The following is a 20,606-nucleotide window of genomic DNA, read 5'->3' as shown; positions in this document are numbered from 1 at the left end:
AGAATAATAAATAAAATAAAACATAATAATAAATAAACAAGTAAATCAATCATGTATATTGAATAGATTTTTAAAATGTGCAAAAACAGAAATACTGTATATTTAAAAAAGTGAGGTAACGTCCAAAGCTTCAACGTCCATTTAGGAATCAGATGGCAGAGGGGAAGAAGCTGTTTCTGAATTGCTGAGTGTGTGCCTTCAGGTTCCTGTATCTCTTACCTGATGGTAACAGTGAGAAAAGGGCATGACCTTGGTGCTGGAGATCCTTAATAATGGACACTGCCTTTCTGAGACACCGCTCCCTAAAGATGTCCTGGGTACTCTATAGGCTAGTGCCCAAGATGGAGCTGACTAGATTTACAACCTTCTGCAGCTTCTTTCAGTCCTGTGCAGTAGGCCTTCCATACCAGACAGTAATGCATCCTGTCAGAATGTTCTCCACAGTACAACTGTAGAAATTTCAGCGTGTATTTGTTGACATGCCAAATCTCTTCAAGCTCCTTTTAAAGTATAGCCGCTGTCTTGCCTTCTTTATGACTATATCGATATGTTGGGACCAGGCTAGATCTTCTGAGATCTTGACACCCAGGAACCTGAAGCTGCTCACTCTCTCCACTTCTGATCCCTCTAAGAGGATTGCTATGTGCTTCTTCATCTTACCCCTCCTGAAGTCCACAATCAGCTCTTTCATCTTACTGATGTAATTGTCTGTATAGAATGGCCCCAATTCATTTATTATCAGTTTGACTTAGAATACAGTACTATACAAAAGTCTTAGGCACATATATATTGCTAGGGTGCATTAGACATTTACTGTATTTGTCAACATGGAGCAAAGAGTGAGTTTGTAAATCTGGCCAGAGCAAAGGATTTTGGGAATGGCAAGAGTGGAGTGCCGCAGGAGGGGTATGGCACAGATGGCAGAGGAGTAACGGGGCATGGGGGGGGAGGTGACACGGGCGCAGACACACACAACCCTGAGATACCAGATAAGGTCATTTGATTCTGAACAATTGATTTATTGATCGTTACAGAATGTCTGTCCAGTGCTTCCTGCTCTCTCTCCTCTCTCCCTTCCCTTTACCCCAGCAATGATTCCCCTCAACCTGCCCCCTTCCCACTCTCAGTCCACAATAGACACTCATATCAGAATCGGGTTTATCGTCACTCATATGTGTCATGAAATTTGTTTTTCTTTTGCAGCAGCAGTATAGTGCAATGCACAAAATGATAACAGTATGTACAAGCATTAAATAAATAAATAAAGCTGGCAATTACAGTCCACTGAGATTCAAAGGGAACATCATAATTAAGACCACTGATTTCTATGCCCAAATTTCTTTGGCCAAAGGGTGGTGAATTTGTGGACTTTGTTGCCATGTGCGGCTGTGGAGGCCAGGTCATTGGGTACGTTTAAGGTAGAGATTGATTGGTTCTTGATTGAACATGGTATCAAAGGTTCCAGGGAGAAGGCCGGGAACTGGGGTTGAGGAGGAGAGAGAAAAAAGGATCAGCCATGATTGAATGGTGGAGCAGACTCGATGGGCCAGATGACCTAATTCTGCTCCTATGTCTTATGGTCTCATGGTCTAAAATAACTACTAGAGAGAATTAAATAACACTTACACGTTTATCAATGGCATCTCAGGCCTAAAGAATCTCTTAAAACAATAATCACACTTACACACAGAAAAACCTCATGCAGCAAAGTAAAAGATTTCATTCCTCACCAATACAATGGAAGATATCTGTATGCTATGAAATTTTACTTACAACATTTTACTTACAACAAGAGCAGTTGGTAAAATATCTTAAATTCTCATCTGTCCAGTTATTTCTAAAAGCTCTGGTCTTTAGCAAGAAAAATTGCAATCTCTCACCCTTAACATGTAGATCCAAAATTCCCCTTAACATGTACTTCTAAACCCTGGCTCTTGCCATATCATTCCAGCCATTTAATTGCACTCCATCGTTTAAGACATGCAGTTCAATTCCCTGGCCTCAGTATGTCGTACTGATCCTCAGTTCCTGGTAAGTAGGTTCAAATGCTAGCTGTTATCATTCAAGATGCAAGATTGCTTAATATCATTTCCAGTTCACAAGTCTAAAGGAGAACAAAATAATTGTTCCTCCACATCGATGCAGCACAAAAAAACACAATAAGGAGCACAATAATAAAAAACACAATAAGTATAAATGCCTAAGGTACCCTTGTAAATATAGATTGATTGTATGTACAGTACATAAAGTGACTCTAGGCACAAGAGTGTCTGTACATAAGTTGAGGAGATATAAAGTAGTGGTGATGGGGGTTCAGTGTCGTGGAGTGGGTTGGTGGGTGGAGGTGTTGATCAGCCTTACTTCTCGGGGAAAGTAACTGCTTTTGAGGCTGGTGATCCTGGTGTGGATGCTATGTGGCTTCCTCCCTAATGGGAGTGGGACAAACAGTCCATGAGCAGGGTGGGTGGGATCCTTCAAGAGGTTGCTGGCCTTTCTCTGGCACCTTTCTGTACATATGTCCTTCATAGTAGGTAGGCTAGCGCTCGTGGTGTGCTGATCATCGTAGGGCCTTCCTGTCCGCCGTAGTAGTTTCTGGACAATACAGTGATGCACCATTTTAGGATGCTCTCTACTGTGCACCTGTAGAGGGATTTGACTATTAATATGCATAGTTTAGCTCTCTTCAGTGTCTTCAGAAAGCAGAGGCATTGCTGAGATTTCTTGATTGTGTACAATATGTTCTGAGACCATGAAAAGTGTGTGAGAAGTGCACTCCCAGGAGTTTGAAATTCCTGGAGCTCATGCTCCAGGAGTTTGACACTCATACATTGCCAACCTCCAGATCTTGCAACGTAGACCTTATCCATCAGTTCTGACAATCAATTCTAACTCCCAGCCACAGGTTCCAACAAGAGTGACAATTTTTCCGTACCTGATCATATTCCGTGCCTGCTTCGAGCAAACTCTGCTGAATCGCAAACTGCAAGAGGTCATCATCCTCCTCTCTCAGGGAGTCCCGATTGCTGCCGACTACAGTGTAGCCTCTGGGCACCTCGAAGAGTGCTGGGTCCATATCGCAGCCACGACATGAAGCTGGCAAAACAAAAGCTTAAAGTCAATGGAGATTTTGCTTTTGTTAAAATAGATTCCAGCAGGTTCTCTATTACCCTTGATAGATGTGAGAGTTATTTGCACAATCCAGGCGGCAGAACTAATGGAACTGTTCCGCCGGGAGCCAGGATTGCCTAAGTGGGCTGAAAAACTAATAAGTTAATTAAATGAGAGGCTTCTGAATGGAACTCTAAAAAGGAAAACAACAGCATATATTATCCAGTCATTTGTGTTTAACTGTTGATATGTCTGTGTGAACACTATAAGAACACTTGATATAGTTCCCTTTTAAGAAGAGTATGTGATAGTTGTGAGCATGTGCATTAGCGACAGGAAGCCAATAAGGAGAGGTTGTGCTGTCTCCATTTTACTATGCAGCAACAAATATGTTTAATTATTATCACTGGGGCCTGTTACTATGCTGGAATGTTCGAAAGCAGGATAATTTTAAAGAGTTGGAATAGATATTGAGGGATAGAGCATAGAGACAGGTCCTTAGGGCTTTGGCTCATCAGGTCTACACTGTCTATCAACCTTCTAGAAATAATAAACATATAATAAGACTATTCTAATCCCATCTCACATAATACAGGATTGAATCTTTTCCTTCTTTCTGGTGGAATAACTGAAACTGAATGTTTGGGCACCTTGCAGTGCAAATCTGGGATTCCCTAACTGATTAGTTCTGTGCTGTGCTGATCTGCTATAAGATGACAGGCTATTTGTAGAACCCTAATAATTCCCCCTACAACAAATACTAGTTAATTTGCATGTAATAATTCATAAGCATGCATTTGCTTGAACTAACAGGGGACATAAAATGAACTGTTTTATTTTGCTTCAGTGCTGGCTCCCAATGGTCTAGCTCAGCTGGTGACACGGTGAAAGCAGTGACCGATTCTGTTCCCTCTGATGGTCAGGAAAGCCTGATTAGCAAAATGAGAGAGATTTTTCCATTGTCCACTGCAAATATTGCAGCAAATCTGTGCCAGTAAAACCATTGTGTAAAATCTTCTCATTCGCAGCTAGTGGAAATCACAGGGGATCTTCTCCACCAAATAAGATAAAAGCAATTACATGCTAAATCCAGCATTATTATAATGCCCTGTGCATCCAGCTTAGAGCCAATTTACTTCTTGATACAGATACTGAAAAAATGCTTCATGAATTAGTAGCCTGATAACTTTACAGAAAGACTTGGTTATATATAGTATCAAAAAATATCCAGTTATCACCAAAGAAATCCATGAGTCACCTACAATTAACACATCTTTCTTTCAGTGTAAAATGGCATGATCACCAAAGGCTAACACCATAGTCGGTTTAAGTCATCATCCTCCACTGATTAAGCTATCACATTTCATAAACACAGTGTTGTTCCTCTAGTTTGGATGACAAAAGGGGCAGCACAGTAGCATAGTGGTTCGCACAACGCTTTACAGTACAGGCAATTCCCGCCACTGCCCTGTAGTGCATTCTCCCCGTGACCACGCGGGTTTCCTCCGGGTGCTCCAGTTTCCTCCCACACTCCAAAGACACACTGCTTGATAGGTTACTTAGTCATTGTAAATTGTCCCGTGATTAGACTAGGAAAAATAAATGATCAAGAGCATTGAAATTACTCATGTTGATCTCAGAGTGGAGTTATAACAATCTGCTCTTTTCATTATATGCTCTTGGTCATTTATTTTTCAGTGGTTTGGCCATCTCAGTGTATTATCCTATGTCAATGTGGCCAGTTTACCTTGTTGATCTCACTGGCTGTATAAAAAGTGCACTTTCACCGTCTGACCAGCAGCAGCTTGTGTTTAAGGAAGCAATATCCATTTAAGATTAAGAGTGGGATACACTCATGGGACTTGCAAAAGGCTATCATTTACAACAAAATAATGCTTCTGAAAGGATGCTGCTGGTTTATACAGTTGCTGGCTCCATACAAGACTGGTGTCTGGTTTAGATTTGTCCTTCTTATCTCACTTTATGTTTCTAGCCATCTGCTGGTGTCCCCAACTCTCTCTGGGTATCTCTCTGTCTCCAATTTCTACCCGTTATTCTGGGATGTGTTTCTATGATATCACTAGACAGGCTGACAGCACACAGTGGCTATGGTCACAAATTTGAGCTGAGGAGATTCAAAATAATTCACTAACTTGGTCTCCTGCCTTTACAGCACCGACAGGAAGAAATCAGAATGCTATAACAGATAAAAGAAGAGTTACATTGCTGTACTTACAGATCACAATCAAGGATTAAAGTTGGTTGATCAGTTTTGCCTCAGTTTACCACTATGGTATTAGCCCTCTTGCAAAGATTGAACTGCAGGCTCAGACCTTTTGGCAAGCAATGTCTATGCTGACCATGATGACAAATTAAACCAATCCCATCTGCCTGCATACGGTCTATAACCCTCCATTCCCTGACTGTTCATGTCCCTGTCTAAATGCCTATTAAATTGCAGTCTTTGATGATGCTTTAGGAACAGCTTCTTCCCCTCTACCATTAGACTTCTGAAGGGTCAATGAACCCATGAACATGACCTCTTCATTTTTGCTCTCTTTTTGTATTACTTTCCTATTATATACAACAGGAAATATATATATATATATATATATATTGCCTATTATAATTTATAGTTTATTTTATGTATTGCACTGCTGTTGTTCAAAGGAACAAATTTCATGGTATATATCAGTGATAATAAACCTGATTCTGATTCTGACGCTGAAGCACCCACTGTTAAATTAAAATTATTTTCCTGGTTTCAATCATGGTAAAACATGTGCACAAGAAAGCTTAGAGTCATTTAAGTGGCTCCTTTTCCAACTTTATTCTTCAAATTCCAGATTTACTTAATGACTTGTATTTAAGTATCCCAGCTGTGTTGGTGGGGTTTGAACCAACGATCCGGAACCAAAGTTGATAGCCCTGAAAATTACCCATTAAGCTACCACAACCCCAATCGCTGCTGACAACAGCAACTGTTTGGGTGGTTGCAACTTGGTGAGGCCAAAAACAATGCTAGCTTTCTTTCTGTTTTAAGCAACACACACAAAATGCTGGAGGAACTCAGCAGGCCAGGCAGTATCTATGGAAACGATAGTTGACGTTTCAGGCCGAGCCCCTTCATCAGGACTGGAAAGGAAGGGGAGAAGTCAGAGGAGGAAGAGGTACAAGATCGCAGGTGATAGGTGAAGCTGGGAGAGGGGGAGGTGGTGAAGTAAATAGCTGGGAAGTTAATTGGTGAAAGAGATAAAGGGCTGGAGAAGGGGGAACCTGATAGGAGGGGGTAGAAGACCATGGAAGAGAGGGAAGGGGGAGGAGCACCAGAGGGAGGTGATGGGCAGGTAAGGTGAGAGAGGGAAACAGGAATGGGGAATGGTGAAGGACAGGGAGCAATTACCAGCAGTTTGAGAAATCAATGTTCATGCCATCAGGTTGGAGGCTACCCAGAAGGAATATAAGGTGATGGAAAGATAGACTTCTTCCCTTCCTTTCCAGTCCAGAAGGGTCTCAGCCTGAAACGTTGACTGTTTACTCTTTCCCATAGATGCTCCCTGGCCTGCTGAGTTCCTCCAGCATTTTGTGTGTGTTGCTTTGGATTTCCAGCTTCTGCAGATTTTCTTGTGCTTGTGGTTCCATTTATTTTATATGCTTCTGTAATGGCATTCTATGGCATGTTTGCACTATGCTCTAGGTGATCAAGAGAGGAGCTTTGCCTTTGTTAATTTAAAAAAAAACTATTTGAAACATTGATCACAGCCAAAAGAAATCAGTAACACAACAAGAATTAATAGTTCACAATCAAAGTCAATTAATCAACATAATTACTACAGATTACTCTATATAGAGCACTGACAAATTCTACATGTTATATTCATTCGTGGGGTTTGGGAGTCATTTACTTATCCCTAACTGCTTGTGAACTTAGTGACTGGCCAGCCCATTTCAGAAGGCAGCTAAGAGTCAACCCAGATATGTGAACCTGGAATCACGTAGAGTTCTTCCATGAACATAGAAAGTCACAGGCACTATGGCCCACAATGTTGTGTCAGTCTTATAACCTACTCTAAGGTCAATCTAATCCTTCCCTTCTACATAGCCCTCCATATTTCTATCATCCTTGTGCCTGTCAAAGAGTTTCTTTGATGTCCCTGATGTATCTGCCTTTACCACCATCCCTGGCAGGGCGTTCCATGCACCACCACTCTCTGTGTGAAGCAACTTACTTCTGACATTCCCCTATACTTTCCTCCAGTCACCTTAAAATTATTGCCCCTCATATTAGGCACTTCCACCCTCGGAAAACTTCCTGGCTATCCATGAAGTTCCCAGGTGTTTGTTTTTTAACGTGAATCAAAACAGTTTCACAATCACCATTACTGATATTTTTTAATTCCAAAATTCATTTAATCAATGACGTTTTAATCCCCAAACAGGTGTGCTGTGATCTGAATATGTCTCAGAATCATTAGCCCAGGACTCTGGATAGATAATCCAATAATTTAATAATTTATGATATCGTATCCCACTGTTATCATAACTGGTACTCTTGATGCAGAGTTATATTGAAAGGAGAGCTATTCTCCTGACATGTGTTAGGGAAAGGTTTTGCATCTGTCAGCTACACTTCATTTGCCCAAGGGCACATGCCCAAGAGACAGAATTTCAGCATAAACAGTGAGTGTCTACAGTCTTCTGAACAGTGGGAAACATCATAACTATTCCCATTTTCATGTTTTAACAGCATAGAGGAGCAAATAGAAACAGGAGGTGTGAGCGTGGAACGAGCTGCCTGTGGAAGTGGTAGCTGTTGGTTCAGTTGTAACATGTAAGAGAAATTTGCAATAGGTGCATGGATGAGAGAGGTACGTAGGGCTATGGTCCCAGTGCTGGTAGATGAGATGTGGCAGAAGTCCAGGCTGACATGGACTGGATGGGCCAAAGGGCCTACTTCTGTGCTATAGGGCTGTATGAAGCAGGGTGACTATTTCCTAAGGGGTTCGGAAGCCAGTGGCTAACACCTATTACTACCCAACGCTGAGATAAGAGTACACTGCACCCTCAGTTACAGCAATTTCTAAATGTTAATGATTTAAATATAAACCGCCACATCTCTGTGCATTTTGTATCCACAGTTATACTGTGTAAAATACCACCCAGCAATATTATATTCTTTCACACTATTAGGAGTGGTTTCATGTAGTTGTACTTTCAAGTGAGCAGTTCGGTTAAAAGAATCCATACAGGGAATACTATTACTAACAGCCTTGTGCATAACAAAGCCAGGAAAGACAGACAAAATGTGATTGAGGAATCAGGGAGGGTTATAAACTCAAACCCTTTATAAGAGATCGTTCTGGCAGGACACAAGCACATCAGGTCTACACTGGGCAAAGGGCTGCCTTGGACTTCATCATAATTTGCATTTGTTTTGATGAGATAGCTTAGGCAGAAACACACTCAGCTGCATACATAAAAAAGGTAGTCCTGGTGTCATTGACAGCACATCAGCAGATCAGCTTGACGGAATACAGCACGAGAAAGATCCAGCTTTTGGAGAAGAAACAGGGAAATAGAGATCCAGCCTTTCCATCAGTCACTAATTCAGAAGCCAGGTGAGATCTTTCATATCTCAGAAGGAAATCTGGCAGTAGAAAGAGTGGTTGGTATATGAGATTCTTCTATATAATCAGTGTTGCATGGCATGGTAATATGATGTTAATGATCTAAATCAAAGGTGGTTAAAGGCGGGAAAATGGGTCCAGCATGGATAGGCAGCTTGGTTGGCATGGACCAGTTAGGGCAAAGGTCCTGCTTCCATGTCGTACCATTTATATCTCCAAAATGCATGTTAACCGTGAGGTAACCATGGCTAACAAAGGAAGCCAAAGACAGCATAAGAGCAAAAAAGACGGCACATAATATAGAAAAAAATAGTGGGAAGGTAGAGGATTGGGAAGCTTTTAAAAACCATCAGAAGCCAATTAAAAAGTCAGAAGGAAAAGATGGAATATGAATGTAAGCTAGCCAATGATATTGCAGAGCTCCGGGAGTTGCTGTGGTCGACAGCTCGCCCCAGCATTCCTGGCGGCCAGTGCTAGTTATTGCTCGTGGTTAAAATGTGTTCGTGGGATTATACTGGGATATTCACGTTCATTTAGCAGGGGTTATACAGTTATTCGTTTGTGTGTTTGTGGGTCACCCTGACTGGAACTGAGGTACGTAATAATCACCTCTCCCATCTGTATGAGACAGAGCAGTTCTCTCCCCGAGTCATTGTGCCTGGCCCGTTTTTGTGCTTATCGCAACAACGCTGTCAGCTGAGCTAAACGTGCTTCTCCCGTCTGTCACCATGGACCAAATGCTCACCACATCGGTATCAGGAGTAGGATTAGAAACTGACAGAGAAATTGAGAGCTACGAGCTCGGATGGAGGGCCTTAAGACCCGGGGTATAAGTTGAGGGGCCTCCCCGGTACCCTCGGGCCAGGCTCCCGAATTAAGAACACCAACCCAGGGGGAAAACCCGGGAACTGAACATCGTGCCTTCCCAGGGAACCCCAATGAGGCGAGCATACCCAGGCTCCCCAAACCGGGGTACATGGCAGAGCGCATCACCCACCTCCCTCGCAGCTCACACCGGGGAACCTAAGGCACCCCAGCCACGGGAAAGCGAGCTACGCAGCAGGCACCACCAATAGCACAGGAGCAAGAGGAAGGTCAGTGGGCCCCAGTAATCAACACCACAAGGTCCACCTTGAAGCTCCCCTGATACAACGGTACCGGCCACCTGGAGCCTTACCTGGCGCAAGTCAAACTTACTGCATGGCGCAGTGGATGGAACCACACCGAGACAGCGGTGAAACTTGCCCTGGCACTGAAGGAATTGCCCTGTAGGCCCTCCTCGACCTAACATCAACTGAGCAGAGTGACTACAGGGCCCTTGTAGCGGCCCTGAAGCACTGTTTCAGGCAGAGGCCATTGGAGGAAGCAAAGGGAAGAACTGGGCAGCAGATGGCATCCTGTGGGAGAGAGCTTGGGGGCATTCACAGCAGATCTCCGCCACTGTGCTTGCATGGCTACCCCCAGTTCCCTCCTGCAGCCCAGGAAGAGCTTGCCCTCCAGGCCTTTGTAAAACTGCTGATGCTGGAGCGCCATGTTCACCTGACATCATTGTTGGCTGAGATGGAGAGGATGGAGAGGACAGGAGCAACTTCCCGGGCTTGTGTCACTGAGGCAGAGGAGGAAACTGAAAACTGACAAGGAAGAGCCCGTGAGACAAGTCCGACCAGCGCCATGCCAGCCCCATTGCGTGCTTCGGAGCGATCCTCTGCTACCGGTGTGGTGAGGCGGGCCACGTGGCCCAGGACCGCCACACACAGCCCAGTGCAGACATCTGGAAATGCTGAGCAGGGGCTGCTGCTCCAGACCTCCAGCAGAATCCCATCACTGTTGACTCCCCAATTGGGCCGCTCAGGTGAAGAGCAAAACTCATACGTGGACTGTATGGTGGAGGATATCAGATGCCACACAGCAGTGGACACAGGGTCAACTATCACTGTAATCCATCAGGGTCTGCTGCCCAAGACGAACGAGCCCTCCGTGCCTTGGTGGACAATGACAGTGGTCCAGCTGGCTACGGTCACCGGCAACTGTGCATCTGCAGCATTTCTCTTGTCTGCTATTTATCGTCTTTTTTAAAAATGCATTCGCAGGATTATGGAAGGATTTTCAAGTTCATTTACTGTGACATTTTAGCTTGGGTGTAAAATTATTCACTTGTACGTTTGTGGGTTCTAACTGTAACCAGGGTGTGTAATAATCAACTTCCCCTCTGTATGAGACTTTATACTTTATACTTTATTGTCGCCAAACAATCGATACTAGAACGTACAATCATCACAGCGATATTTGATTCTGCGCTTCCCTCTCCCTGAATTACAAATCGATAGTAAATACTAAAAATGTAAATTATAAATCATGAATAGAAAATAGAAAAATGGGAAGTAAGGCAGTGCAAAAAAACTGAGAGGCAGGTCCGGATATTTGGAGGGTACGGCCCAGATCCGGGTCAGGATCCGTTCAGCAGTCTTATCGCAGTTGGAAAGAAGCTGTTCCCAAATCTGACTGAGTGGATCTCTCAGCAGGTCATAACATCCGGTCTGTTTTTGTGCTTATTGCAATAAAACCCGCATTTCAGCTAAATGAGCTTCTCTCGTCTGTCATCATGGACCAAATGCTCACTACAATATAAAAGAGGATGCAAAAATCTTTTTCAGATATATAAAGAGTAAAAGAGGGACAAGAGTGGATATTGGACTGCTGGAAAATGACACTAGAGAGGTAGTAATGGGGGACCAAGAAATGGTGGACAAACTTAATAAGTATTTTGCATCAGTCTTCGCTGTGGAAGCCACTAGCAGTATGCCAGAAATTCAGGAGTGTCAGGAGCAGTGTTGTTACTATTACAATGGAGAAGGTGCTTGATCTGAAAGGTCTGAAGGTAGATAGGTCACTTGGAAAAAATGGACTACACCCCAGGGTTCCGAAAGAGATGGCTGAAGATATTGTAGAGGCATTAGTAATGATCATTCAAAATCACTAGGTTCTGGAGGACTGGAAAGTTGCAAATATCACTCTACTCTTTAAGGAGGAAGGGAAGCCAAAGAAAGGAAATTATAGGCCAGTTAGTCTTACTTCTGTGGTTGGAAAGATGTTGGAATCCATTACTCAGGATGAGGTTTTGAGGTACGTGGACGCACATGATACAATAAGCCAAAGTCAGCATGGTTTCCTTAAGGGGAAATCTTGCTTGACAAATCTGTTGGAATTTTTTGAGGAAATAACAGGCAAGACAGGCAAAGGAGAGTCAGTGGATAATGTTTACTTGGAATATCAGAAGGCTTTTAACGAGGTGTCGCACAAGAGGCTGCTTAGAGTGGATGTGGAGAGAATGATTCATATAGGTGGGGATCTAGGACCAGAAGGCAGTGCCTCAGAATAGAGGGACATCCATTTAGAACAGAGATGAGGACAAATTTCTTTAGCCAGATAGTGGTGAGTCTGTGGAACTCATTGCCTCAGAATGTTGTGCAGGCCAAGTCATTGGGTATATTTAAGGCGGAAGTTGATAGGTTCTTGATTAATCAGGGCATCAAAGGTTGCAGGGAGAAGGAAAAATGGGGTGGAGAGGGACAGCCATGATGGAATGGTGGATCATACTCGATGGTCTGAATGGCCTAATTCAGCTCCTATGTCTTATAGTCTTAAAAAGCCAGTTTCACTAATGCAGGCAGAGGAAGATAGCCTTAGTACTTCCATCCAATAAACTATTTCCATACATTACACTGTGAAACCCAACAGATCTTAAAGACAAATTAAAAAAAAAGAGATTGAGGAGGACATAATGAATAAAGATGAATAAAACAAGACAAAAACACATTAACATTTGGATTATGATTATAGTGGATTTGTTAGAACAAAAAAGGATACAGATGAACCATAAATAATTAAATAAGTAATCGGCTTTGTGATTAAATATTTAACTGCTGTGCCCACGTTTGAACACAATGGGGGTACTTTTGACTTATTATGTAAAATGGGTATCAGAGAATCAGAAATCTGGCCTCTCAAATTTTACTGACTGTAATAAGAAATAAAGATCAGAACAGGTGTAACACCGGCTCCGAATTACCCACTGTCAACAATATTACACGTTCAGGTAGAATTGAATGATCCCAATGTCATTTAGTCGGCCGTAGCTGATTGGCATGTTGGAAGATTAATACGTGCCACACGTTTGCCACAAGTTACTCACTGTAGGTAGTTAATCACAGACCTGGGGCTTTTTTTTTAATACATACTCATGGAGCTGGAGCTGCTCACACTAGAAGTGTCACTGCTGGGAGACGGAGCCTCACTGGAAGGACTGTTCCTGATGGAGTTCACTGGTTCGTCACTACCATTCAAGTTCCCAAAGGTGATACGTGCGTTTAGGATGTGAAAAATTGGAATCTCTGCAGAGAAGATGTAAACATTGCTGATGCCTCTGCACAAAGCTTCAAAAAACTGCATGTAAAACTAAACATTTGTATTTAAAGAGAAACATACTTCCCATTGTATCTACATTTCACAACTGTTAAAAGAATTGGGTTTAACAGAAATGCTTACACTGATGTAACGATTCAGCATGTTCTCAGGGAAGCAACTCTTCCATTGGGAAATTAAGACAGGTGGGCAATCTTAAGCAGAAAACTCCCAGTTAATCTGATTTACCTCAGTAGTGCACACTTGAGGGATGTTATCAAGATAGATCATTGGTCTCCCTTGTACAGTGCTGTTAGTCCATTGTGTTTTTCTTATTTTAAGAAAGCATTTGTTAAGATTTATGTTAAGTGGTTGCCATTTAGTGATTTTAAGTAATTTAAAATCAGTTTGCAGATAAGTGTAAATTGATTTTCGAGCCAAGCACTGGAGTTACTTCACAAGGGGGAAATTAATCTAATAGGGTTTCTCTCAAGTGGAGAGAGTTCAGAAGGCTACCATTGAACCTGCGGCTTGTGACATGCATTACTCAGAATGTGATCTGTTTGAAAGTATTTTTCAAGGCTTGAGCAACCAATAAACACCTACATCGTTGAATTTTGTAAAATGCCTGTTTCAAGAGTGCAAAATGAAAAATCCTTCGTGGGGTGGGGGTGATCATAAATAATGGCTCTATCTTCTATTGAGCTGGTGAAAAGGAAACAAGGATGAAGATATTGGAAATCACTACGCTTGGGAAAGACATGAAGGCCAAGATAGGTTACTTCAAGAAAACAAACAAGAGCCAAAGGTAGGCCTTGGTCTACTTCAGCACTAAGGCGGCAAGCCATGGCATTGTGATTTATTTTCTTGTCAATTTATATGGGGATAATACTTTTAAAATTCTTGCACTTGCTACAGCACAAACGGATATTCAGTAGGAGAAGCAAACATGAGCTATGAAATCTGGAGTCTATTTCCAAGAGGTACCTCTGACGCATTAGAAATAGTTTTAAACCTGTGGAAGGGTTGTCATCATTCCCCTGAATGGGCAAAATAGGAAATAATTTTGTTGGAAATATTACACCTTGTGAAATATGATGAAGGAATATTAGTCTGAGGTATCAGACTAGTATAAATGTTTAAATCCTTGTTGGGGAGTGGTGTGACTAAACAGCAAACTAGCAAGCTGAAAGCAACAATAATGATGTCTAGCATATTAAACTTTTTTATAGAGCTCTGTGATGCTTGGAAATCATGCAGAAGATGACAGGGACTTGATAATTAGTGGTGTTCACACTAGGGAGAACAACTACAGTCCTTATCAGAATCACATCCTGCCAATGTGGAGTTACATTCAAGTTATAATCAACACAGCCTTCCTGACTTCAGATATCACACCACAAACATTGCTTTCTGGAGAGGGAGAAAAAGATAATTAATTTCTGCTGCATTTTAATCTTGATAATGTCAATTCTCCTTGGGTTGCAAATTAAAAACAGCTGCTGTTTGACTTTTTCCAAGCAATTAGCTCGGGTGTTTGCCTACATTGGCCCATTACCCACAAGGATTCCACCTTAACAGCCCCTTGCATTGTCAATCCCCAGCTATTCATGAGAACCCTGTGTAAAAAAGCAGGACAGGGATCTTCAAAGTTTACAGTTTATTCTCTATGTGTTTTTCAGATGCAATATCCGGAAAACAAAATGGTTTCTTCTTTCACCGACTTACCTATTTTGACAGGGAATCCTGGAGGCAGGCGCAGAGTGATAAAGTCCCTAAGTTTAGCAAAAAGTGCATTGCTTATTGCCATGAGGTCAATGATGGGAGCTACCTGCTCAGAGAGGGACAATGGATGATCCTCGCACAACCAGAGCTTTGCTTTAAACCTTGTAAAAATAGAAAAGGAGAGACATAGATCACAGTTCATTGTTGTTCACTTACACAGTTAGTCGAACAAACTAATATTGGAATCATGGGGCAATGAAAATGCTGCAATTTAATCAGTTGATCCCTCCTAATGAACAATCTGTTGACTAAGTAAGTCCCTCAGTTAACATCTACATTAACAAAGTACTTTCAAATTAATAAGATGCACATTCTTACCGGGGAAATAATCTAGTATTCCATTGAAGTATCAGGTCCAATACGGAAATGCTAAGATAAATATTTCATTGGCTATGTCTGGAATAGAGCATGTTTGTGGAACCACATTCCAGATGTTTCTGCATAATTTAAAATATCACCTCGCTTTTTCTCACAAGTCCACAGACATCTGTTGAAGCAGTGTGTAAACGTTAAACATTCATAAAGGAATTCCTAACAAGATTGTGAAATGCCAATATTATAGACTTCAAACATCTCATGACCTAATCAGTAAACCAAGAGATAAGCAATAAAGAAATTAGCAGGGATTATTTGGCTCTTTTACCAAATGGGTGGGAAGCAAAATTATCCTCACCCCTCACACTTTCCACATACAGTCCACCTGAATATCATCCTCAATCTCAAATTAGGCTTGGCTCTCCCTCCAATGTGACAGAAACAATACCAAACTCAAACAAATATTTAGTCAGTCTCTCGTTTTCGCAGATGCTACAATCAAGTTTTTCCAACATTTTCTATTTTTGTTTCAAACTTACAGCATCTGCAGTTTGGTTTTGCTTTTCATGCACAACAATAATAGGGAGAAGGCAGGAGAATGGGGTTGGGGGGGATAATATATCAGCCACAATACTCCATTTTCCTGCTTTATAATTGTTCACATTTTTCACATAAGCAAGCTTCATGACCTTTGCAACTTCAGGGCTGGTTAGTAATCAGTTTACCCTAGATTTCCAGCATCTGCAAAACCTCTTGCGTTTACCCTGGTAGCTTCCCACCAGAAATTGAGGTTAAAATTTTGGAGCCTCTGTCATTTTGGTCTATGGTCCCAGTGCAGGCGTAGTTTAGGTAGTCGGCACAGACTAGATGAGCCAAAGGGCCTGTTTCTGTACTGTACTTTTCTATGACTCTATTTTAGTCCCACTTTGTCGTGGATAGGCTGATTACATTCTAAAACTAAACATAGGAGCTGAAACAACAGCACAGGTCTTGAGCATGGTATAATCACAAAATGTAAATCTAAAGAGAAGGAAAATCCAAAAGATAAGTATTTTTATTTAAAGTGCCCCTTGATGAAGCAAACATTATATTCTATTAAAATTAACTTAATAAAGGACTACACTGATGAAGTTCTGATAAAGGGTCTTGGCCTAAAATGTCGTCTACTTACTCTTTTCCATAGATGCTGCCTGACCTACTGAGTTCCTCCAGCATTTTGTGTGTGTTGCAAAGGGCTACACTTAATGGTTTCAGTATTTGTGCAACTTGTAGTTAGTTTTAAATTCTCACCCTTTCAAATGATGTCTATTTAGTCATAGAATCATGGAGTACTACAGCACAGAAAGTAGTCCTGCAACCCATCTAGTCTTTCCCTATTTTTTGCCTTAATGGTTCAATTTTCCTTAGGCCTCACACAGGAACTAGAAAGACAACTGTGCTCAGAGGCACAGGTGAAAACCAGTCTATGCTAGTCACACAGATCTCAGCAGGTCAGGAAGCATCTATGGAAAAGAGTAAACAGTCGACATTTCGGGCCGAGACCCTTCATCAGGACTTCAGTTTCACAAGTAAAGCTACTAATGTCTCCATTCAATGTGTAATGTGCCCTGGGTTCCACTTTACAAATTGTCATACGTGCACAAGCCTTTAACATGAGAAATAGTTGGTTCTTGCATCTTGGGGAGTTGATGGTATATTTTATCTTGCTGGTAAATTCTTCTGTTTTGTCATCTCCTGGTTTATCTTTCTATAAAAGTATGATGATAAGATAATTCATTTACTTCCAGAAGAAGAGGTCTCCACACGTATGCTCCAAATGATGAATTACTTTGAATGTGCTGATTTGTAATCAACCATATTATTATGCGTAGCTCCAGCTGAGCTGACGCAAATACATACAGCCATGGCTAAGTAGCTTCCTGCACTACCCACACTGTAGTTCCGTCATTATCAACATAGAATGGAACACATCATGTACGTAGGAATATCATGCAATAAACTAGAGGTAACAAAGAGCCATATTGTGTGCAGATATAACTAACTTGTATGTATTTAAAATGACACATCAATTGTGAGAACTGGCACCTATTTATACATAGTTGTAGCCATTTTAATCTTTTGTTAAATATTACACATTGTAAATAGTTGGAGATTTCCTCCTCTTCAAAGAACGGGGTTTCCCTCCCTCTACTATCGATGCTGCCCTCACCCGCATTTCCTCCATTTCCCGTACATCTGCGGTCTCCCTATATTCCCGCCATTGTAATAGTGATAGAGCCCCTCAAGTCTATACCTACCACCCCCTCAACCTCCACATCCAACACATTATCCTCCGCAACTTCCTCCATCTTCAAAGGGACCCTACCACTAAACACTCTGCTTTGTTGAGCACCTCTGTACCATCCACCACAAGGGGTACTTCCCGATGGCCAAACATTTTAATTCCTGTTCCCATTCCCATTCCAACATGTTGATCCATGGCTTCCTCTTGTACCAAAATGTGGCAACCTCCGGGGGAAGGAGCAACACCTTATATTCTGTCTGGGTCTCCTCCAGCCTGAGGGTATGAATATCAATTTCTCCTTCCAGTGAACAAAAATTCCACCCCTTCCTCTATTCCCCGCTCTGACCTTTCATTACTTCTCTCCTGCCTATTACACTCCCCTGGGTCCCCTCATCCTTCCCTTTCTCCTATTGTCCATTCTTCTCTCCTATCAGATTCTTTCTTCTCCAGCCCTTGACCTTCACCTGTCACTTTCCAGTTAGCCACTTTCCCCTTCCCCCACATTTTAATTCAGGCACACACCCCCCCCCCACTTCCCTCTAGTCTGGAAGAAGGGTCTCAGCCTGAAACATTGACTGTTAACTCTTTACCACAGATGCTGCCTGACTTGTTGAGCTCCCCCAGCAAACTGTGTGTGTTGCTTTGGGTTTCCAGCATCTGTAGATTTTTTTCATGTTTTCAGTTAGTTAGTTATTTTATTATTGGTTCTTTGAACAAGGATTTTTTTGTTTTAAGTGCTTTCTTTGCTAATTGCTGTTTAATTAAACATTCTCATTGAGTGAAATAAGCACTATATAAAGAGGCAACCAATTATTCCAATATTGATTCAGAGGCTAGGATGATTAATTAGCTTTGCTCATTGTTAATAGCTATGAAAAGATACTCTTCATGTAACCAATAACATACCAACTTTGCCTCGCAATGACAATCATTAAAATACGTGTTCAAACTGCATTTTTTTTTGTAATGATTGAGGAATAGTTGCCAGGAGAACTTGTTACTTATTCTTGCAGGAGTATTTATCATGAACATCTTTTTTGTGCAATCTGTACTGGAGTGGCATTCAATCATAATTTTCTGACCTGCAATAAAATTTGCTAAGCTATCCTTGGAGTGAATAATATAATAGCAATAGCTTAATTTAATGTAAGTTTTAGATATTACTCTACACAAAGGAGCAATTGGCTATGTACCAACACTTATGGGCCTTCAGAGTAATTGGATGTAAAGTGTTTTGAGATCAGGCACTGAATAAATCCACTGTCTGGAGGTCTTTTGAACTGTATCTTTTAGTGAGATTGCATTACTGTTAGCAAATTGGTCCATTTCCATTACAATAAATAAATCATGTGCATGCAAAATTCAATTGCGATTTTTCCCCTACCACCCTTATCAGGACTTTGATTTGTACAGAAATACTAAGAGAGAAAGTATATCAATACTTCATTACAAATCTCTTAATCGCAGACGTGAACTGTACGTGAGGAATCAGCAGAGTTAAATACCTGAAATCCAAACCGCTGATGATGAAACTCATGTGAACTAACACAGTTGAACTCAATTTGCTTTGACAATAAAACAGCTAACATTGAAGTCTCTGAAGTCAGACCAGCAGTAATCCCCTCAGTCATATTCTAATAATGAGGACGACACGTTTCAAAGACTACAGATTTCTCGGTTGATAGTGCCAACTATTAAGGTTGTCACAGATGGGAGTGGTAATGGGAATAAGCTGTCGTTACCTATTAAATGCTCCCAATGGTGAGCACCTCAAATAGTCTCTGGCAACCAAGTCCAGCTCCTGGCCTTCACATGTGGCTTAGCTGTTAAGCGCGGCGGAAACACATGAGCTTGCTACACGGGCAACAGCTTGCTCTCCATATTGTACTGCTCTGGCTTGTGTATCTATACAGCTAAGGTGCAATATCCATGGTTGACCCTGACTGACAGAGGTCTCACTCACTCCGTGCCAACCACTATTCCTAAAACTTATGCCCACCCAGCCGTCCACTGAGTTCCTCCAATGGACAAACAATTAACACACTCCCATTTAATTTCAAATATCGGCTTGTGTTCTCTCAGAACCCTCACCAGCTTATAATAGATAATTGCCCTTGAAATATAATTCAGAGTAGCACGTTTCTCAACCCACACTGAAATGTTCTTTCTTGACCACAAAATCCAAAATCTATCATGCCCACACTGCCAAGGTGAACGTGTGCTCTAAATCACAGTTTGGTCTCTTCCTTCATTATTATTTTATGTAATTTACACAAATGCGACATGTCTGGGAAGCTCAATACTTGCTGTCCATCCCCCACTACCCTTGAGAAACAGGACTCTCTCTTTGAACTTCTTGCTGCAGCCCTTACAGTGAATATTCTCCCATCAAAGTGTTTGACAAGAATTTTCAGGATTTTGAGGAAGTGACGATGAAGGGATGCTAAATTCTTTCCATATCAGAATGAGATGTGACGTTCAGGAAATAACGCACCTGAAACACTATGATACATAGAGAACTGCTGAAAGACATGTGTACTTTTCTTTTAATTCCACTTTCTCCACCTACAGTATGCATAGGTGTTTATTTCATACAGAATCACAGAAATATAGTCAGCAATCTGGCATCAGGCCTATCAATGCCCAAGCCTATGTCCCCATCATGAGAGATGGAAATGGGTAAGGCTGGCCAATGGGGCTCTGGTGAAGCTGTATAGGCCAATCCCTGTACAGTGGATATAATACGTTACAGAAACATTAGTAAATTCCTACCATACCATCGACTTTGGATGATGGAGATGGGAGGTCATCAATGGCCTATGCTCCACTTGTAGTTAAGGGCTCAAGAAAAAGATTCTGGTATCATACCCACTTCAGGAAGGCATCATTTCTTGGCTCAATTCAACAGAATCTTGCGATGGTTTTACCATAATCTACACAGAATCAGCTTCTGGAATACATTTACACAATCCTAATTTTCTCTTAGAAATCTCTCACAGGAAATAAGTGATATATACTTCTAATCACATCTCCTATTTTCACAAGATATTTTCTTGCAAGGCACACTTCAGCTGTCACTTCAACCT

The 20,606-nt window shown here is 41.6% G+C and overlaps 1 protein-coding gene across 2 annotated transcripts in view; it reads right to left on the bottom strand.

Moving 5' to 3' along the window:
• ankrd13b (ankyrin repeat domain 13B) overlaps window positions 1-20,606 on the bottom strand; it is a 475,933-nt gene that overhangs the window by 28,809 nt on the left and 426,518 nt on the right. For both annotated transcript variants that reach the window (XM_063031175.1, XM_063031176.1), the window contains 3 exons: window positions 14,865-15,022; window positions 12,974-13,126; window positions 2,933-3,093 (listed from right to left, as the gene is read on the bottom strand). In XM_063031175.1, coding sequence (XP_062887245.1) covers window positions 2,933-3,093; window positions 12,974-13,126; window positions 14,865-15,022 — 472 coding nt within the window. The remainder of the gene's footprint in view (window positions 1-2,932; window positions 3,094-12,973; window positions 13,127-14,864; window positions 15,023-20,606) is intronic.

The sequence above is a fragment of the Mobula hypostoma genome, chromosome 23 (genome assembly GCF_963921235.1).
Source record: "Mobula hypostoma chromosome 23, sMobHyp1.1, whole genome shotgun sequence".
Lineage (NCBI taxonomy): Eukaryota > Metazoa > Chordata > Chondrichthyes > Myliobatiformes > Myliobatidae > Mobula > Mobula hypostoma.
The sequence above is the reverse complement of the archived record's forward strand: the minus strand, read 5'-3'. Positions and strand labels throughout refer to the sequence as shown.